General features: G+C 53.6%; 3 protein-coding genes across 4 annotated transcripts in view; 2 read left to right on the top strand and 1 right to left on the bottom strand.

Moving 5' to 3' along the window:
• The first annotated feature begins 117 nt into the window (after positions 1-117).
• Positions 118-7477, top strand: APRT (adenine phosphoribosyltransferase). The gene is made up of 5 exons (XM_053271211.1): positions 118-3075; positions 4275-4378; positions 4966-5099; positions 5945-6023; positions 6289-7477. Exons 1-5 carry the CDS (start codon positions 2978-2980, stop codon positions 6429-6431), a joined length of 558 nt encoding a protein of 185 aa, XP_053127186.1. The 5' UTR covers positions 118-2977; the 3' UTR covers positions 6432-7477.
• A 653-nt stretch (positions 7478-8130) lies between these two features.
• Positions 8131-17409, bottom strand: CDT1 (chromatin licensing and DNA replication factor 1). Of its 2 annotated transcripts, XM_053271203.1 has the most exons (11): positions 16889-17409; positions 15406-15558; positions 14717-14955; positions 13939-14133; positions 13553-13701; positions 12409-12494; positions 11715-11903; positions 10672-10812; positions 10379-10492; positions 9764-9965; positions 8131-8969 (listed from the first exon to the last, which is right to left on the bottom strand). In XM_053271203.1, the coding sequence occupies exons 1-11, from the start codon at positions 17216-17218 to the stop codon at positions 8806-8808; spliced, it is 1962 nt and encodes a 653-aa protein (XP_053127178.1). In that variant the 5' UTR covers positions 17219-17409; the 3' UTR covers positions 8131-8805. The 2 variants fall into 2 exon arrangements, with proteins under 2 accessions (XP_053127178.1, XP_053127179.1); XM_053271204.1 differs by lacking the exon at positions 10379-10492 and having other exon boundaries at positions 16889-17406.
• Positions 16794-18452, top strand: part of PIEZO1 (piezo type mechanosensitive ion channel component 1) — a 108328-nt gene continuing 106669 nt past the window's right edge. The window contains exon 1 of the mRNA XM_053271201.1: positions 16794-16834. The gene's annotated coding sequence lies outside the window, so the exon portion shown is untranslated. The remainder of the gene's footprint in view (positions 16835-18452) is intronic.

Below are 18452 nucleotides of genomic sequence, written 5' to 3'. Positions count from 1 at the left end.
TTCCCCTAGGTGCTTTATTGAGAAAGAGGTGGGGGGGGGGGAGGGCAGGACAGTACATTTTAGATGCAAATCCTGGAATGCAGCATTTTAAAGGTTGAGGAAAGACCAGAAGCCAGACTGGTGTGAGCCAAGACTTAAGGCTTAGGCCAGTGATCTTCCCTATTCTTTGAGCAAGGGCCACTTTGGCAAGAAGCCTTGGACGTGAGAGCCATTTCCCACTGTGCTGACCTCCGCACAGGACTGTGCTGTTCTCAGTGCTGGGAAGGCCCTTCAAGAGAGACGCAGGAGCCCTTGTGTAAGAGCTGTAGGACGAGAGCTCTCGAAGGGCTATGCTTGCCAGCACTCTGGGCACGCCAGCCAAGGGGGCTCCGTTTCCCTGGGTTGCTCAGCCCCCCTGATGCTGGGCAAAGCACAGCATTGCACGGTGGGAATGGCCATCTCCCCCTAGTCCCAGGGGACTATGCAGAGTTTTCGGCTTTGGCTGAAGCTTCCCACGGGCCCAATGACTAATTCGTCAGGGAGCCACTCCTAGGGTTGACGAGGACTGCCACTGCTGAGACGGTGATGGATTCCAAATGCACCCGGAGGAGCAAACTCCCGCTCGCCTTCCTGGGAGTGCATTCCAGAGCAGGTGTTTCAAGCCCAGCCTCTTGCTGGAGCCCCAGAGTGTGGCTTTGGGCAAGTCACTAACCCTGCTCCAACGTTCGGCTGTGCAGCTGTACAGATAGATGTCTGTACACACGTACGTGTTTTTGTGTGAATGACAGTGCCTGCCTTCATGGTTGGAAGTGAACCTGAGTACAGGCCCTTCCAAAACATGGTGCAGAGAGGAAGTGTAGTTCTGTACCTGCGTTCAGCATAACATGTGAATGACAGTACGTGTGTACAAGTCTGCATCTGTGTACAGTGCACACTGGTCATAGGAGTGCTGAACATAACATGTGAATGGGGCTACTGTCTCCCTCAAATTCTGATGATATCCTGCCCACCTCACAGGGTTGTTGCGAAGACCGAGGTAGGAGATCTGTTGGGAAATCAGTTGGGGAAACTGTTGTCTTCTCCTGTGAAAAGCCTGCAAAGCTGTTGGGACAACACTGAAGTGGGCAGTGAAAGAGCAGGATGCCCCCCACCCCCGCCCACAAACACATGCACAATTCCAGTCACTTCCTCTCCCCCGGGATGCAACCCTTGAAAGACCTCTCTATGTTTCAATGGAAAGTTGCATGCTTGGTCAGTGTTTGTTTCTACGGTTGCTAAGGGCCAGCCAGCTTGAGACAGCTGTTGGGGAAAGGATTTTTCTGGTGGCAGAGATAATTTGTCTTTGGGAAAATCCAAGTCTTCATAGGGACAGACTAATAGCCTACACAGTGACCTTCGGCTGCCCCATCGCCTCCTCTGCTCTCTGCTTTGCCCAGCAAAGATCTTTCTGAGAAATGCAAATCCTTCTGCGTGGGTAACCTTTGCAGCGCCCTTCAGCTTTTTTTTAAAAAGGACTTTCAGCAAGAGAGACTGAAGGCCCACTTTCTGGAAGGATACAGAAATAGCAACAATACCAGCACAAGCACCTCATTCAGCTGTGAGTGTCTCCCTCCCCTTGCACTTTTGTAAATATGCAGTCCGAGGAAGAGTTCTGCATATCTTGAAAGCTTGCATACTGTGCAGTGAATATTGGGCCCCATAAAGCTGTGGGCGTCTGTTCTAATGGACCAAGCAAAGCTGCCTGTTTCAGCCCTGCAAGAGGATTCAGAATGCCTCCTTCCAACCATGCTTACAAAGATGTATGTATAAAACTGCAGTCAAATAACTGCAAAAGGTTATTTCATGACCTTTTAAATCATAACTTTATGATTGGAAATTGGAACAGGAAGATTAGTACTGTACAACCTAGAATTGCCAAGTTGTAATCTCCACCACACAGTCAGCCTGTCGCTTTAGGGGTTCCCAACCTTGGTTCCCCAGATGCTGAACTACATCATCTCCTGACAATATCTGCATGGCTGGGGATGATGGAAGTTGTAGTCCATCATCATCTGGGGACCTGAGGTTGGGAACCCCTCTGCCGAAGTCTAACATGCCTTAAGTGCCTTGGCCTGTCCAAATCCAGAAACTGCCACCCAATTTCCGGTTTGCCTCCAAATGTCTGAAATCTGATCAGGGAGGAGAGCTGGTCTTGTGGTAGCAAGCATGGATTGTCCTAAGGGCTAAGCAGAGTCTGCCCTGGTTTGCATTTGAATGGGAGACTACATGTGAGCACTGTAAGAGATTCCCCTAGTTCCCTCCCTGGCAGCATCTCCAAGATCGGGCTGAGAGAGACTCCTGCCTGCAATCTTGGAGAAGCTGCTGCCAGTCTGGGTAGACAATACTGAGCGAGATGGACCAAGGGCCTGACTCAGCCACTCTGTGAAGACCAAAGGCTCTCACCCAAAAGGTCCCAGGCACTTCCAATTCAGTTTGTGAAAAGAGACAGCCTGATCATTTTCTCACCGGTTGTCCCCCCCCATCTGCTGCAGAGAAAGAAAAGGAAGCAATATGCGCTCATTGGACGTTGTGAAATGTATATTTCTATAGACATTTACATATACAGTATACTTGTGTGTGTGCGTGTGTGCGGACACACACACCCACACCCCACTTTGAGAACTTCTTTGCTGAAGTGGCATATAAGTATTTAATAATTTCAACAATAATACTTTTTCGGCTTTGCACAAGATCTGCATAGTATAATGTTGTTATTCTCTTCCTGCAGTCATTTCAACGAATATAACGTGTAGCTTTAAAGCACGAAGTGGAAGCACGTGTGAAAAAGGTTATTGAGCTCCTCCCCCCCGCACTTCGGAGGAATGGTTCCTTCCGACCACTTACTTTCATTTTCTCTCTCCACCCCCCGCACTTTCCCCGGAATGGTTTATCTCGGCGGGTCGTCATCACCCGCGCATGCGCGCTGGGCGCACCCGGACACCACCTTCACGGGCACACGATGGGCTCCGAGCAAGAGGCGCGGGAGCAGAAGCTGCGCCTGGTCCGCGAACGGATCCGAGGTTTCCCGGACTTCCCCTCGCCCGGGGTGCTCTTCCGGTAAGAGCAGTGTCGGGGGCGGTACTGCGCCACGAGATGCAACGCTGAGAGTGCCCCTGAGCATGGGCAGAGGGCAGCCCGCCCCTCCCGTGGCGCCTGCGGGGCGCTCCAGGGCTATAGTCACTCGCCTGTGCGCAAGGAGCGCGGGGCGGGGGGGGGGGGCGCGTCCGTCTGTGGCCCAGAGGAGCAGCTCAGTAGTCTGTGCTGGAGGAAATCCCTTTCCACGTGGCTCGGTCTCCGGGCAGTGTGGAAGGTAGGAAGCGGCCTTCTACCGAGTCAGGCCCAGGGTCCACCTTGCTCAGTATTGTCTACCTGGACTGGCAGCGGCTTCTCTAGGGCTGCAGGCAGGAGTCTCTCTCTCTCTCTCTCAACCCTGTCTGAAGATGCTACAAGGGAGGGAATGTGGAACCTTCTGCATGTAAGCAGGCAGCTGCCCTTTCCAGAGGGGCCCCATCCCCGGAGGGAAGATCTTGCAGCGCTCACACATATAGTCTCCCATTCAAAAGCAAACTAGGGCAGAACCTGCTTAGCAAAGGGGATAATCCATGCTTGCTACCACAAGACCAGCGCTGTGCATGCTTGTGGAGGCAGCCTGCAACTCTGAGCCTTTCTCTGGGGACGCTCTCTCTCTCTGGCAGCCAAGGTGGGGGAGAGCGGGGAGAGAGAGCACTCATCTAGGTCAGGGGTTCTCAAACGTGGGTCCCTAGAAGTCGTTGGACTACAGCTCCCATCATCCCCAGCCAGAAGGGCCTTTGATGATTGCATTTGGGGTTGATAAGAGTTGCCGTCCAACAAGTTTCTGGGGATCAGCATTTGAGACCCCCTGATCTAGGCAGGGTGCCTTTCAAAGCCTGTTTTTTGTTGAACACCCCACCCCACCTCCGCACACTGGGAAATGATGCACGTGGGGCCTTGAAGGGCACTTTTGCCCTGTAATCTCTACTACTTTCCCCTGAATTAATGCAAACCTAAGTTTTTAGGAAGTGACTCATTGGTGCCAGTCAACACTTCCTTCCCAGCTCAAACAGTACTGTGAGGATCAGACCCATGGTGGGGCGGGGGACCTTAATTCCCCTCTTCTCTGTCCTCCGGGAAATTTGGCCCCAGGGGCTTCACAGCATGAATATCACCTCCTCCTCTTTGTAGCATAGTTTTAGGGCCTTGGGGAATCCCTGCCACATGCTTCTCTCTCTTCCTAGTGATATAAGCCCGCTGTTGAAGGATCCTGTCGCGTTTGCAGCGGCAATTGACCTCCTGGAAGCCTGCGTCAAGGCCAAGCACCCAAAGATAGATTACGTGGCAGGTGAGTTGGGATGGCCTGTCATGGAAGACTGGCGAGAAACAGCCCTCTAGGTAGGGAGGAACTCCTGAAGCTTGCATGAGACTTCCATGCTTTTGCCCACAAACCCCTCTTCCTCCCAGATGGGTGAGAGCTGATTGTGGTTCCTCTGTGCATCCTCAGAGGCACTCTCTTCATTCTCCAAGGATGACCTTGGCACTGAAATAGCATCCAAATCATGAGAATTGTTCCACTCGGTCCTGCATTGATCACTGGGGATATTGGGTCTAATTCTGAGCACTCTCATGTGCTGCATGCTGGGTATGCATAGCCTGGAGAAGAGAAGACCCAGGGGGAACAGGAGAGCCATCTTCAAATAATCTGCAGTGCTTTCACAGAGGAAAAAGAGCGGACCTGTTCTCTGTGCACTCGTATGTGAGTTTGTGTGTAGGACTGTACCTGTATTCGTGTTTAAAGTGAACCTGCTTACAGGTACTCCAAATGCATGGGACAGAAAGGAAGTGTACCCGCATTCAGCAGAACGTGTGAATGGCTGTACCTGTGTAAACTGAACAATGTCGTCTTCTTCTTCCTCACTCTGCTTCTTGCAGGTCTGGATTCTCGCGGCTTCCTCTTCGGACCACTTTTGGCGCAGCGCCTGGGGGTCGGGTTCGTGCTAATACGGAAGAAGGGGAAGCTACCGGGGCCCACCGAATCTGTCTCCTACACTCTTGAATATGGCAAGGTAATCATTGATCTGGGGAACTGAGCAGAGGGGACCAATCCAGCTCAGCTGGAGGAGGCCCAGCAACAATTCATGCAAAAGTTTGGATTTTGAAAATTGTCTCAGTTGATATTACCACCCTTCCGTGAAAACTATCAATGCAGTTTCAAATGCCACTCGCTACCCTCCAGGACAGCAAAGATGAAAAACAATCTTTTAAAAAAAAACACACACACACTTTCTAAGCCTGAAAATGAGAATAGCAATAGACAAAAAAGTAGTATTGATGACATTTTGCAGTAAAAGCAGAGGAGAGATCAAAAGACAAACAGCAAGGTCTCTTCCTGGCACTGAAATGAGAGCAGACCCTGCACCAGGCAGGCTTTTCTGGGGGGGGGGAGTTTGCAGGGAGGGTGCCACCTGTGAAAGACCCCCGTTGCTGCTTCTCCAGAGGTGGAGACATCTGTGCTCACCTCTTCTCCAAAGGTGGAGATGTCTGGCAAAGGGCTTTGTGACCAGGCAGGCCGTGTGTGAAAAGGCAGTTCATTCGATACCTGGGTCTCAAGCAGTACAGAGCTTTCGAGTTTACAACCAGCCCTTTGAATTGAGCTCGGAAACAGACTCTGCCCGTGAAGCTGTTTTGGGAGGGCTGTGGCTGGGGTCTGTCTGTCAGCCTGTCCTAGTCAATTGCCTAGCGGTGGTATTCCAGGCCCAATACCCTGACCTGGGAGTAGCCATTGGGCATGCACCTTTAAAAATGCAAAGCCATTCTGGGGGTTGTCTCCCCATGGGGTTATGGTCATCCCGTATCAATGGCACATCATTATAGAAAAGCATAAAACCCAGTTTCTCTTTCTATCCTGCAGGCAGAACTTGAAGTCCAGTGCGATGCCGTGGAACCGGGCCAGAAAGTGGTCATAATTGATGATCTACTTGCCACAGGAGGTGAGAGGAGTGTGGCGTTCTTGGGTGTGTGAATTGGGGAGGGTTTTGCTTCCTCCCAGCTCAGTTGATATTGCACCCATTTCACCAATTGATTTTATGAAACGAGGCATGTTTTAGTAAACAATTTGGTTACAGAAAGCTTCCCTGCTGCTGCTGAACTGCAGACTGTTTATCTTGCATTTTTGTACACTGCTATGAGACACCTGCTCTTGGCAGTATAAACAATAAATAAATAAATAGTGAACCTCTGTCTTGTCTTGCCTAGGTACTATGCGAGCTGCATGTGAGCTGATGTCCAAGCTGAAGGCCGACATTCTGGACTGCGTGGTGCTGACCGAGTTGACCTTTCTCAAAGGAGCAGAAGCACTTAAGCCCTTTCCCTTCAGCTCTCTCTTGCAGTACGACTGAGACCCAGGAGGGCCTTGCTTTGCTTCGCTCTGGTCAATTTATCTTCCTCCCCCGCCGTGTGGCAGGAACCTGCAAGCGTCAGCCCTGCCGTACCAAATTCTCACCTTTACTTACTCTACAAGGAAACGGGCTGCGACCCTTGATCTCTGCGTGTCACTGCTGAGCTGTGCTGTACTGCAGTTAGACGAGGAAAGGTTCATGGGCTGAAAGGCTTTGGGGAGCGGGTCACTTCAAAAGGACCCAAACCACCTTGGATTGCTGCTGCCAAGTAGCTGTTGAGCTCAGTGCAGGATGGTTAATTAGTCCCTGCAGAGCATCAGAGTGGGGAACCCCTCGCCAAAGCGTAAACTCAAGTGCTGGCTGCCGCTATATCAGTGTCCAACTCAGTTCTTGGAAGCCCAACCAGCTGGAGCCCTAATTATATTAGGAGGGAAGTGATTGGATTCCAGCCAATAAGCCTTTTACAGGTCAAGTCTTGGTTGGATTAACGACTGCATCATATGCTATGGCCACGTGTAACCCTGTGCTGTGTTTTGGTAGGCTAGCGAGCCTTCTCTCGGCACTGGAGTGAAAGGGTCTCTTGACCATCCTAGATTCAAACCAGCTGCTAAGAAGTCCCCCTCCCCTCCCCTCCCAGAAGTTAAGAGGAATGAAGGCTCAGCAATCGGATACAGACCCGTCAGCCACGGTACAGCCCATCCAGCAACACAATCTTGGAATGCTTCAAACGAAATTCATCTCTTACTTGTGCAGAACTTTTATCGCTCTTAGTAAATCCATCAGAAACAGGACCTGAGCAATAATAGCCTTGTTAACACAAGGAGAGCCAAGGTTCGAATCGAGGCCAACAGCATTTCCTCTTCCTAAATTCTTTAGTCCAGTATTGTCTGCCAAAGGAACACACCCCTGCACAGCAGCATTCCCTAGTAGGCAGAGGCTCTCCAAAGGCACTCTGCCTCCGTACTGTAAGGATAGGATTGAAATGCATCTGCCTCCTGCGTAGCCTCTTCAGTTTTGCAATAAATACACTGTGCAGTTTTATAGACCCTTTGACTCGCTTGTGTGATGCACAAATGGCACTGAAGAAAGCTCTATTTCTAGAGCCGGCCATCGTAAATGTGGGGTTTGTGTAAGGCGGCTTTCTGCAGGCGGACTATATTGCACAAGTTATGGTTTTAGAGGACAGCTTTGGTGCATTCTCGGTGAGGCGGGGAGAGCTGGTCCCGCCAATTCAAGGCCTTGTCCAGCCATCCAACAGGGGGGTGGCAAAGAGTGGACACGGTGGTCCTCTCACTGGAGAGGTAGGAGGGGGATCTGCTTGCTGACTACATAGGTTTGCTTACAGCTTTCACAGTGCTGCAGGCCAGATGCTAGAATTGCACCTGTATAAAAAGAGACACTTATCTTCACAAGGACCAACACAAGCCCTCTTCCGTCACCAGAGAAATATGGTTGCTGGAGCTGGGTACTGCATCTGTGAGAGCGCACCAGCAAGCCCCCCCCCTCACTCTGTCCCCAAGCCCCGTGACTGAGGAGAGCCAAGGTCTGCTGGCAGGCGCTCAGCAATGCTGCATCCCACTCCAGCATCCACTCCTTGGAACGGGGCTGTGGGCACAGTGGCGGCGGCAGCAGCAGCACAGACACCTCTAGGGTCAGTTTGTTTTAGCCAAGGACTGAAAGCACAAGCTTGCCCTAGCCATGGGCTTCAACCAAGTTTTATTCATACCAGTCAAAAGTAATAGAATGCTACAACTTGAATGCAACTCACAGCATGAACACATGGGGGGGATTTTTAAAAGGGGCAGGTTTTAACCCTGTAATAAATCCAGCGAACACTTTTTAAATTTTAAAAAAACCCACGGGAAATTGTTTCCAATGCCTTAGGAAAAAGTTGCACCACCCATTTCATTGAGCTTAAGTCAGTGGAAACTCTTGCATCAGGAGAAAAACAAAACGGAACTTCTGTGGTCTTGCAGAGGTCAGTCATTCTTCTACCTGCTGTTCAATCCTGTCTGTGTTTGGGGTGTGGGGGGGGAGAGTTTAGTGCTTTGAAATTGCTCCCAGCCAAATAGAAGGAGCTGGCCCTCCCCCCTTGGCTTCTGGGGGCCATGGAGAGGAGAGAGGCAAGCTCAAGGCCTGCCTCAATATTGGAGTCGGGGGAAATTGCAGTTCTTCCTTAAGCAGCTAGTTATCCCCATCCTGCCCTCACTGTTGCAAGGGGGCAGAGGGGGAAACGATGACCTAGAGATCCCTGTATGAAGCTTGCCCGGAAAAGTGCCCAGGAGAGACCTCTGCCAGCCAGATGACAGCCGTATTAGGGGTCAGGTCTTGTTCCTTGGCCACTCGCAGCAGCGTTCCAAGGCTGCTGTGGGGCTCAGCGCTTCTCCTCTTCCCTGGTCCGCGCAGCCAGCCTCTCCACCACCACGTTGAGGTCGACACTCTTCTCCAGCTTGACGTACGTGTCCTTCCGAATCGGAAGGATGCTCACCCAGTCTGGTAACAGCTCGGAGAACAGGCGAAGGTGCTTCTCCATCTCTCCTGCGGAGACAAACCAGGGTTTCTCGCTGAGCTGTCTCCCCCAGCTAGTTTTCTCCCAAACAAGGTCTGAGGGACAAACAGCAGAGAGCCCAGGGCTTGGCACAAGGAAGCTGCCATTAAGTGCCATTACATGGCAAGTGGGCGGGTTGTATGTCAGCAGTGAACCACTGCTGGAATACAGCAGTGAAAACATGCGTGCAGGAAATCCTCCGTTGGGTCTCCAGTTTGTTTATTTAACATTTTTATACCACCCAAAACTTACGTCACTGGGCGGTTTACAACAAAATAAAAACAAAGTAAAACATCAGTTAAGACAAACAGAGTTTAAAACATAACAATTTAAAAAATTTTAAATAATATTTTAAAACAGCATTAAAACCATAATTAAAAGCCTGGGTGAACAGATGTGTCTTTAAAGACTTTTTAAAAGCTGTCAGAGATGGGGAGGCTCTTATTTCACTAGGGAGTGCATTCCAAAGCCTCGGGGCAGCAGCAGAGAAGGCCCGTCCACGAGTGGCCACCAGACGAGCCGGTGGCAAATGCAGACGGGCCTCTCCAGATGATCTCAGTGGGCAGTGGGGTTCATAGCAAAGACAACGTTCTCTTAAATAGTTAAAAAGGAGTTTCTAGAGGTAGCGGGCAATGGGGAAACCTCAGTTGGAGGGCTGCTGCCCATCAGAGTAGAGACAATGCTGGGGCAGACCAACCAATGGCTGGACTCTGTCTAAGGCAGCTTCCTCCTCTCCCATCCAGAGAGAACTACTTCAGCCTCCAGACAGACAGACAGCTCTTACCAGGGGTCATGAGGGACCGGTAGCTTGCCATCATCCGCAGGCAGGCCACCTCCAGGGTAAGTGCCTGCTTCTTCTCGGCCACAAAGACGTTGCGCAGGATGCGGGCCATCTCGGGCAGGCGGGCCAACATGTCTAGCCGCTGCTCCTGCTGCGGGTTTCTCGTCATCAGCGCCTGCAGCTTCTGGGATTCCTTGGCTCGGATCTGGCACGACAGGCAGGCAGAGTCATCCAGGTCCCGCCTTGGTAAGCACTTGGGCCACCAGCATCAGGTGACACGTGGATTCAGGGGCAGGGGCGACGCTGTCCCCACAGAGCAGGTGGCATTGAGGAGAGGAGAGCTGGTCTTGAGGTAGCCAGCATGACTGGTCCCCTTAGCTAAGCAGAGTCCACCCTGGCTGCATATGAATGGGAGGCTAGAGCACTGTCAGAGATTCCCCTCGGGGCCAGAGGTCCCTCTAGATTTTTTCATCTGTGTGCGGAATGAGTTTTGTTCTGGGCAGCAGTATCAAGGCAGTGTGTGCACACATATGCATTCAGAGTGGGGCCTTCCAGATTCAACCTGAGCGGGATCTAAAATTAATTAGTGGACATCCAAAAAACTGAGAGCACACACACCTTAGAGGGAACCGTGCTCAGGGGATGGAGCCGCTCTGGGAAGAGCAGAAGGTCCCAAGTTCCCTCCCTGGCAGCATCTCCAAGATGGGGCTGAGAGAGATTCAACAACAAGCCCTGGAAAATATATATTGCTGTTGAGTCACTAAGATTTGTCGGCCATTTCTCTGCTGGTTTTATGGCCTACGAAGGTGCCCGTTGCTGCCGCCAGCAGACCAGCCCCTCTGGCACTTCCTCCGCATGGCATCCCCAAGACAGAGAGAGAGAGAGTGCGCGTGCGTGACTGAGAGACTCACCCTCTCCAGGAGAGACTGGGACACCCCTTTCAGGCTGCTGGGTGTGTTGGGTGGCGCCGGAGGGACTGGCCTAGGGGACGCCTGGGCAGGGGGGCTGCTTTCTGCTGTCCTCAAGGCTAGATTGGCGAGTGCTTTCTCCATCTGCAGGGAGGACAGACCCAGGTCAGTGGCTACTCACGGGACAAGCAGAGAAAGAGAGAGAGAGAATATATTTATCCTCGTACTGCTTAAAGGGGTTCCACTGCCCAAACCCCCCTCATAGCCTCACTCTACTGCAGGGCTGCACAATGTTGGCCCTCCCGCTGGACTACAATTCCCATAATCCCCTATGGCCACCTGCAAGGGATTATGGGAGATGCAGCCCAACACAGCTGGACTGAACAGATGGGATTGAGGCAACAAGTTGAGGTGGGGGCCGGGGAGAGCCACAACAGCAGCGGCTCATCTCCAGGAGCAAGAGGCAGGTGACTGGAGATGGGTGGTGGTGGTGGTTTTTGGGGGGGATGACATGGGACAACTGTCACCCCCCCCCCCACTGCAGGGCTGAGCAAGACAAGCTAGATATTAGTGTCACGATACAGAAGTTTAAAGATAAGATTGCAAGTTTCAGACTCAAGAAGTTTTTAGGCTCAAGAAGATTGCACTTCCCTGCAGGGAAGCAGGGTGCAAATCAAGCTCAACTAGAACTGAGGAGTGCCAAGTCGACTAGCTTCGCCTGGCCAGTCTTGCAACCCTGCTATAGCCACTTCCCGAGAAGGAAGTGCTTGCCGGTGTGCCGGGCACCCCAGCCACGGAGAATCTGCTCTGCAGAGGGCTCAGCCTGGAGCGCCGTCCGAACTCTCATGGCTCCAGGACTTTGACCCAAGATGGGAGAGAGGCGGTCACGGATGGCTTGCATGACGGAAGGGGCTCCTTCAACTCGGCCAGCCTCGCAGCAGAGGGGGAAGCAAGGACCCGAGAGCACCAGCCCAGAAGCCGGCTTGGCCCGGCGTCCCCTTTCCCACGGGGGCCAACCGGATGTCGGCACCCTCCGTCCACCCTACCTTCGGCGTCAGCATGCTGCGGGCCTTCTCCAGCACCTCCTGGGCCGTGGTGAGTTTATCCACCTGGGGAGGCTGGGGCAGATCAGCAGGTACGATGTCGGGCACCCCATCGACGTGGAACCGAGGGTGCCAGCGGGTCAGCTGGTCATCCGGGACCACAATGGGAGGGCGGAGAGACGCCAGGAAAGCCTGCCGGGAGACACAGACCAAGCTGGAACGATGCTCGGAGAGGAGAGCTGGCCTTGGGGTAGCAAGCAAGCGTGAATGGTCCCCTTTGCTAAGCAGGGTCTGCCTTGGTTTGCACTTGGAGGGGCGGCTACGTGTGTGAGCGCTGCGAGGGATTCCCCTGAGGGGGTGGGATCGCGCCATCGCTCAAAGGTAGAGCATCTGCTTTGCATGCAGGAAGAAGTCCCAGGTTCACTGCCTGGCAGGTCTGCCTGGAACCTTGCTGAGCTGCTGCCGGCCAGGGTGGACATACCAGAGCCAGATGGACTGAGGGTCTGACTCCGTATAAGAGAGCTTATGATGTTCCCACGGTGGCTTGTGCTCCAATAATAGATGCTGTACAACATATCAGTTGTGGAGCTTTAGCTGTTCAGGAGTTCTTGTCTGCTCATTAAAGGGAAAGGGGTTTGGAATCAGGAACTAAGCAAAGAGTAGCAGAGAAGCAATCCGGCCAGGCAGAACAGCTCACCTTGTGATGCTCTTTGAGGATGTGAACCAGGTTTCTGTGGAATATTCGCCGGCGGTTCATCAGGCACGATGCAGACAGCTTCTCACCTGGAAGCCCAGAGGAGGAATGAGTTTAAGTCAACTACATCCGCTCAGGAAGGGTTCAGCCAAGAGATCCAAACAGAATAAGGGGTAACCTGCCGGGGGTAATGGCTTCCTAGGCTAACTTTCCAGGACAGCTGCTGGAAAAGTTGGAAGGGAAGAAGGATAAGCTACAGAGCAGCTGCCTGGCCACAGCTGCTTTGCACTCTGGCATTTCAGGGTGCTGCACCCCTCAACTTCCCAATGGCTTCAGCTGCTGGAAAAGTGCATTTGGTACCTGGTGATAGGAAGAGTCACTAAGTGCTGAGCTCATCCTATGAACTTCGGACGCTGCCATATACAGAGTCAGACCCTTGGTCCACCTTGCTCAGTACTGTCTACCCAGACCGGCAGCGGCTTCTCCAAGGTTGCAGGCAGGGGTCTCTCTCAGCCCAATCTTGGAGATGCTGCCAGGGAGGGAACCTGGAACCTTCTGCTCTTCCCAGAGTAGCTCCATCCCCTGAGAGGAAGATCTTGCAGTGCTCACACACCAAGTCTCCCATTCATAAACAATGAGAGCGAACCTTGCTTAGCAAAAGGGGACAAGTCATGCTTGCTAGCGCATGACCAGTTCTCCCACAAGACGAAGAACCAGGCCTCTACAAATCACTGGCCCGCTCGCCAGTGGCGAGCGCCCCCAGCCCTCTGGCAAGCAGGACACCTGGCAGCACCACACAGCTCTCCTCCCCAGCAGGCTCCTTTCCACGGCCATTTCTGAGAAGGTAGGAAACGGCAGGAATCCCTTTTGAGCAGTAGGCGAGGGATCTCACTGCTTCTTCCCAGTGCCAACGACAGAAAGCCTGCTTCTCTCTCTCAAGCCCTCTCCCTGCATGGCAGGAAAGGATCTGAAGGGAGGGAGGAAATTGGCAGAAGCCACCAGGAATGGCTGGCTGGTGAGCTACGCCTCCATTGCTGGATCCTTGTGAAGAAGCAGTGCGGCCCACTTAGCTGCTAGGTGAGCTTGCCCACTCCTGATTTATTGGGGCCCCTAGAATGAGGGACACGGACCCCTGGGCAGTACGCACCTTCCTCCAGCACTGGTTCAATAGTAAGCTGGTAGTCGGATCGCTTCCGGCTGGGGCTGCCGAACGTGGGGATGTTCTTCTCCTGGCACAGGGAGTACGAGGCTGGGTAGACGGTCTTGATCTGGCCGACGTTCCGTTCTTCAAACTGCCTGCAGGAATCAGCAGGGGAAACTATACTGGTGGCCAGATGGAGAACACCAAACCCAAGGTAAGCACTGCACTAAACAGAAGTCAAGCAAGATCTGGAAATGGGTGCCCAGCGGCAGAAGACGGGTGGAGCCACCGATTTGCCAGGCGGCCCCACAGTGGGTCTCTCCGCCTCTCAGGCTGACCACTCTGACCACGTCTCCCCATCCTCCATCCCTGGGTGGGAGAGAGCGACTCACTTGCGCATCATGTCTTGGACGCCCTGCTTGACCTTGGTGAAGGTCACCGTCTCCGAGCGGTTGAAGAGCATCGCCACGATGGTGTCCATGCTGCGGAACATCTCGGCCAGAACCTTGTACTTGTAGGGCAGCGTGAGCCCAGGGGAGACGTCCTGAGCGAGGGCGTGGAATCTCTGGTAGGCTGGGGTCTTCTCACTGCGAAGTTGGCACAAGTGTATGAGCAGAGAGGAAGCAAGCATTGCGGAGCAGGGCCGACCTGGCAGTAGCTCTGGGGCAGGTGGGGACAATATAGCTGCAACAGAGGGACAGGTAAGACCTCCCTTCCTCCTTTTAGAGGGCCCACTCACCCCCAGCCGAAACGACTGCAGCCCGGAGCGTTTCGGAACGTGGAAACAGAGATGCCGAAACACTTTGAGCACATCAAAGCAGGGACAATTCCACTGTGCTGCGGCCCCAAATAAAGTTTATGCTGACCACAGAGCTTCAGTTAAGTTAGGAATAGACAGCTGTTGTCAAACTACACTGCCCATCATCCCCTGGGGGATGATCTGGGGACCTGGGTTCGAGAACCCCTGCAATAAGGCAAATGCTAGGAAGGAGTCTGAACACAGTTTGTAACAGAACTCATTCTGTGCTCTGCAAAAAACCTCACTGCTTCTATTCCAAATAATCTGTGCACAACATTTAGCCAAAATGCTCAGAGAGGCCACGGTACCCCCCACCATTTCCAGCAGTGGGGAGAGTTTGCCCACGATGCCGCCAAAGCCGTTTCCCCCACCTGGAATCTGCTGCCGGCTCGGGGTGGTCCTTTCCACCCAACTGGAGCTCGGAGAGGCCCTTCTTCGCAGCTGTCCTCTCACAGGTCTTGGTCTCCAGCAGCCGGGCCCGTTTCAACCGGTGCTTTAGGTCGCCGTCTGCCTCCGAGGACCCGGCTCCTGGCCCTTTGGCCTTCTGGGCGAGAGCTCGGACCTTCTCCAGGCGGCCTCTCAGCTCCGCAATCCCCTCTTTGGACATCCTCTGCTCAGGGAAACGGAGAGTTAGGAAAGTGACCGGAGTCGTCTCAACAAGGGTCACGCCTGCCTTATTCACGGCCCTTCAGTCTCTTTCATGGGGGACTAGTCTATCAATGGCTACTAGTCAAGAGGGCTACAGGCCACCTCCAGCCTCAGAGGCAAGATGCCTCTGAATCCCAGTTGCAGGGGAGCAACAGCAGCAGGGGAAAGACCTCCCCAGTTTCATGCTTAAGACAAAGAGTGTTGTGGCAGCTCAGAGGCTGTCTGATTTATTGCAACCCGAGTTCTTGAGCAGATGTTGCTGGCACACACCAGGGATTTCCAACCTGGGGATCTCCAGATGTTGCTGAACTACAACTCCCATCAGCCCCAGGTACATTGCATTATGGCTGGGGGCCCCCCAGGCTGGGAACCCCGGGCATATTCAATGCCCACCCTCCCCTCCGACACCCACCTTCTCCTCTGGCCCTGCCTTTGTGTCAGGCCGTGCTCCATTTCCCAGCTTCAGACCTGGCGAGAGGGTTGCATTTGCCAAATCCTTTGCTTTCTTGTCCAGGCCGGAGGGGCTGGGAGTACCAGGGGCTGAAGGAGACGGAGGGCCAGAGACCTGAAAGAGAAGCACTTCCTCAGAACCCAGAACCTGCATCCTGCCCATCCTGCGTTCCTTCCCACAAGCAGCATTCAGGTTAGCTGAGAAGGCCTTTTTAAACAAGATCTGGCATTTTTCAACAGAGCAAGTCTCAACAGCTTTAGCTATAAGTTAACATGGAAACCCTCCTATTCGGGAGCAGTATACCTCTGCCTTCCAAGATTTATTTCTTACATTTTATATCCCACTCTTCCTCCAAGGAGCCCAGACCGGTGTACTGCATACTTGAATTTGTCTTTCACAACAACCCTGTGAAGTAGGTTAGGCTGAGAGAGAAGTGACTGGCCCAGAGACACCCAGCAAGTATTGTGGCTGAGTGGGGATTTGAACTCGGGTCTCCCTGGTCCTAGTCCAGCACTCTAGCCACTACACCATGCTGGCTCTCGATGCTGTAAGGGAACAGGGGAAATCCATTACCTTCCTTCGTGCGTATGAGCATACAGAAAATGGGGACCTAGCTGACCATAAGATGCTGGTGTAACTGGATCTTGATCTGATCTCTGTCTAGGACCAATATCCAGAGGTGCTCTTACCCCTGGACTTCTGGGCCAAAGTCCAGGGCCTCCACAGCCCTTGGGGGCCCCCAAATCCTCTTTAGTCTGTCCTGGGTGGTGTGGTCACCCGGCCGAGCATGATGATGCTTAGTTTGCAGCGGGGGGGTCTCCAAAGGCCTTTATAGGCCCAGGCTCCCAAATAACCGAGATGCACCTCTGCCAATATCCTGAGATTACTGCGCCTCTCCCAAGATGAGAGCTCAGGGGTGGTTCAGGGACAACCAGTGTTTCCTGTAACAGAGATCCCCAGATGTGGAAGACTACAACTCCCAGCATCCCCAGTGGCAACAGCCTTTGGCTGGGGATGAGGAGAGCGGGTCGTCAACAACACCTGGAAATGCCTGTTGCAGGGAAGGCTGGGGAGAACTCGCGCTGAGTGAACAAGCCTGTTCCGGCCATGCTGTTTTTGTTTCGCGTCACTTGGCTCCTGCCTTTCTGTTCCAAGGAGCAGTCATCCCACCACGAGCAAGGCAACACCCTCGTCTCGGAATAAAGGGCTAACTAGGCACAGAAGCTGCTCGTTAATTCGGATTAACAGCGGGACTTTCTTGTCATTGGTTTACCACTTGGCCTCCACCCTTCTGAGTTCCGGGAATACTCAGAGCAGCTTTTTTTTTTCTTCTAAAAAAGGCTTCAAGAACCCCAAGAAGAGGCGAATCGGGTCGAGCCCGGGAACCGAGGTAAGCTACCCCGGAGGAAGGGGGAGCGGCTCCGCTCCCCGCCAGGCTCCTCACCTCCTCGGCGGGCATCACCAGCTTCTTCCGGACTGTCCCCTTCGGGCCCGGGAGGCGGCCTTGCTCGGCTTCGGGCTCGGGCCGGCGCCGCTTCCTGCTGCTGGGCGTCGCCTGCGGGGGGCCGGGGCCGAGCGGGGTGCGAGGCGAGGCCAGCAGGGCCAGCAGCTGGGCCTGCTTCTGCTCGGGGCTGGCCTGCCCCGGCTGCTCCTCCTCCTCCTCCACCGGCAGCGGGGCCGCGGCGTGGATTCTGCGGCCCTTGGGGCCCTGGAGCGCTGCGGCGGGGGCTTTCTTGCCCCGCGGGAAGAAATCGGTCACGCGGAGTTGAGCCATCTCGCCGCTGCTGGCTAGAGCCCAGCCTTGGCCCGCTGCGCCGCCGCGTGCTGGGCCCGGCGCTGCTGCTGCTGCTGCTGCCGCGGACCCTCCGCGCTGCTCTCGCCTTTGTTCCTCAACGTTCCACGACCTCTTCCTCTGGCGCGAAAATGTATCCGACTTTCGCGGGACTGAACCAAGCTCCGCCTTCGGGGGGGGCGGGGAGAGGAGGCGACGTCACCAGCCGGCAGGAGCCGGAGAGAGCGCTCTTAAAGGCGCCGCGTCCCTGGGCCGCCCGCCTGGCTTTCCGTGAGCCTCTCCCTCGAAGGAGCCCTTCTGCTCCGGGTTGCCCGCCCTCCGCTGCGCTAGCCTGGAGACCCCCGGAATTAGATCCGCCTCCAGGCGGGGACTCCTCTGGACAGTAAGCCTGGAGAAATGATAATAGTCTGACACTCTGAAAAATATTGTGGGGAGTCCTTGGGATGGGAATGCCCGTCTCCCACCCCCCCCCCCTCCGATGAGCTCCGTGTTCTCCCTTTGATTTATCCTCACAGCAACCCGGCGAGGTGGGCAGGGTAGCCAGGCCTCCAGGGCTGGCCTGGAGTCGCCAGGAATTGGGCCCCCTCTCCTGGAGAGGGGCTCTTCTGCACCTTCTCCTGCCCTCTTCTGCACCTTTTCCAGTTCTACAATGTCCTTCTTTAGATGTGGTGACCATTGTATTGCTGATTTTGTGTTGTAATTTGCTTTGTTTTCTGTGTTGGGTTTTTAAATGTTATGTTGTGAGCCTCCCAGAGAACAATTTTGTTATGAGATGGCTAACAAGTAATGTTTGTTGTTTATTATTATTATTTAGAAACAAGGCACAAGAAAAAATGGAGGCAGGTAGCGGGGAAGGGTCAGAATATTGCATTATTTCTGTTAAATGCAATTAGGCATATTTAGACAATGGGGAGGAGATGGGATTTAGGGGGCTGTGCCTGTTATAATGGTATCTTCCTGTGCTTTTTACTGGCAAGCCACTTTGGAAGCAATATAGGCTCAAAAGTCAGAGCTAGCATAGTGGTTAGAGTGCTGGACTAGGACCAGGGAGACTCGAGTTCAAATCCCCATCCAGCCATGAGACTTGCTGGGTGACTCTGGGCCAGTCACTTCTCTCTCAGCTTAACCTACTTCACAGGGTTGTTGTGAGGAGAAACTGAAGTATGTAGTACACTGCTCTGGGCTCCTTGGAGGAAGAGCGAGATATAAAATGTGA

The sequence above is a fragment of the Hemicordylus capensis genome, chromosome 9 (genome assembly GCF_027244095.1).
Source record: "Hemicordylus capensis ecotype Gifberg chromosome 9, rHemCap1.1.pri, whole genome shotgun sequence".
Classification (NCBI taxonomy): Eukaryota; Metazoa; Chordata; class Lepidosauria; order Squamata; family Cordylidae; genus Hemicordylus; species Hemicordylus capensis.
This window is presented reverse-complemented; position numbering and strand designations above follow the sequence as displayed.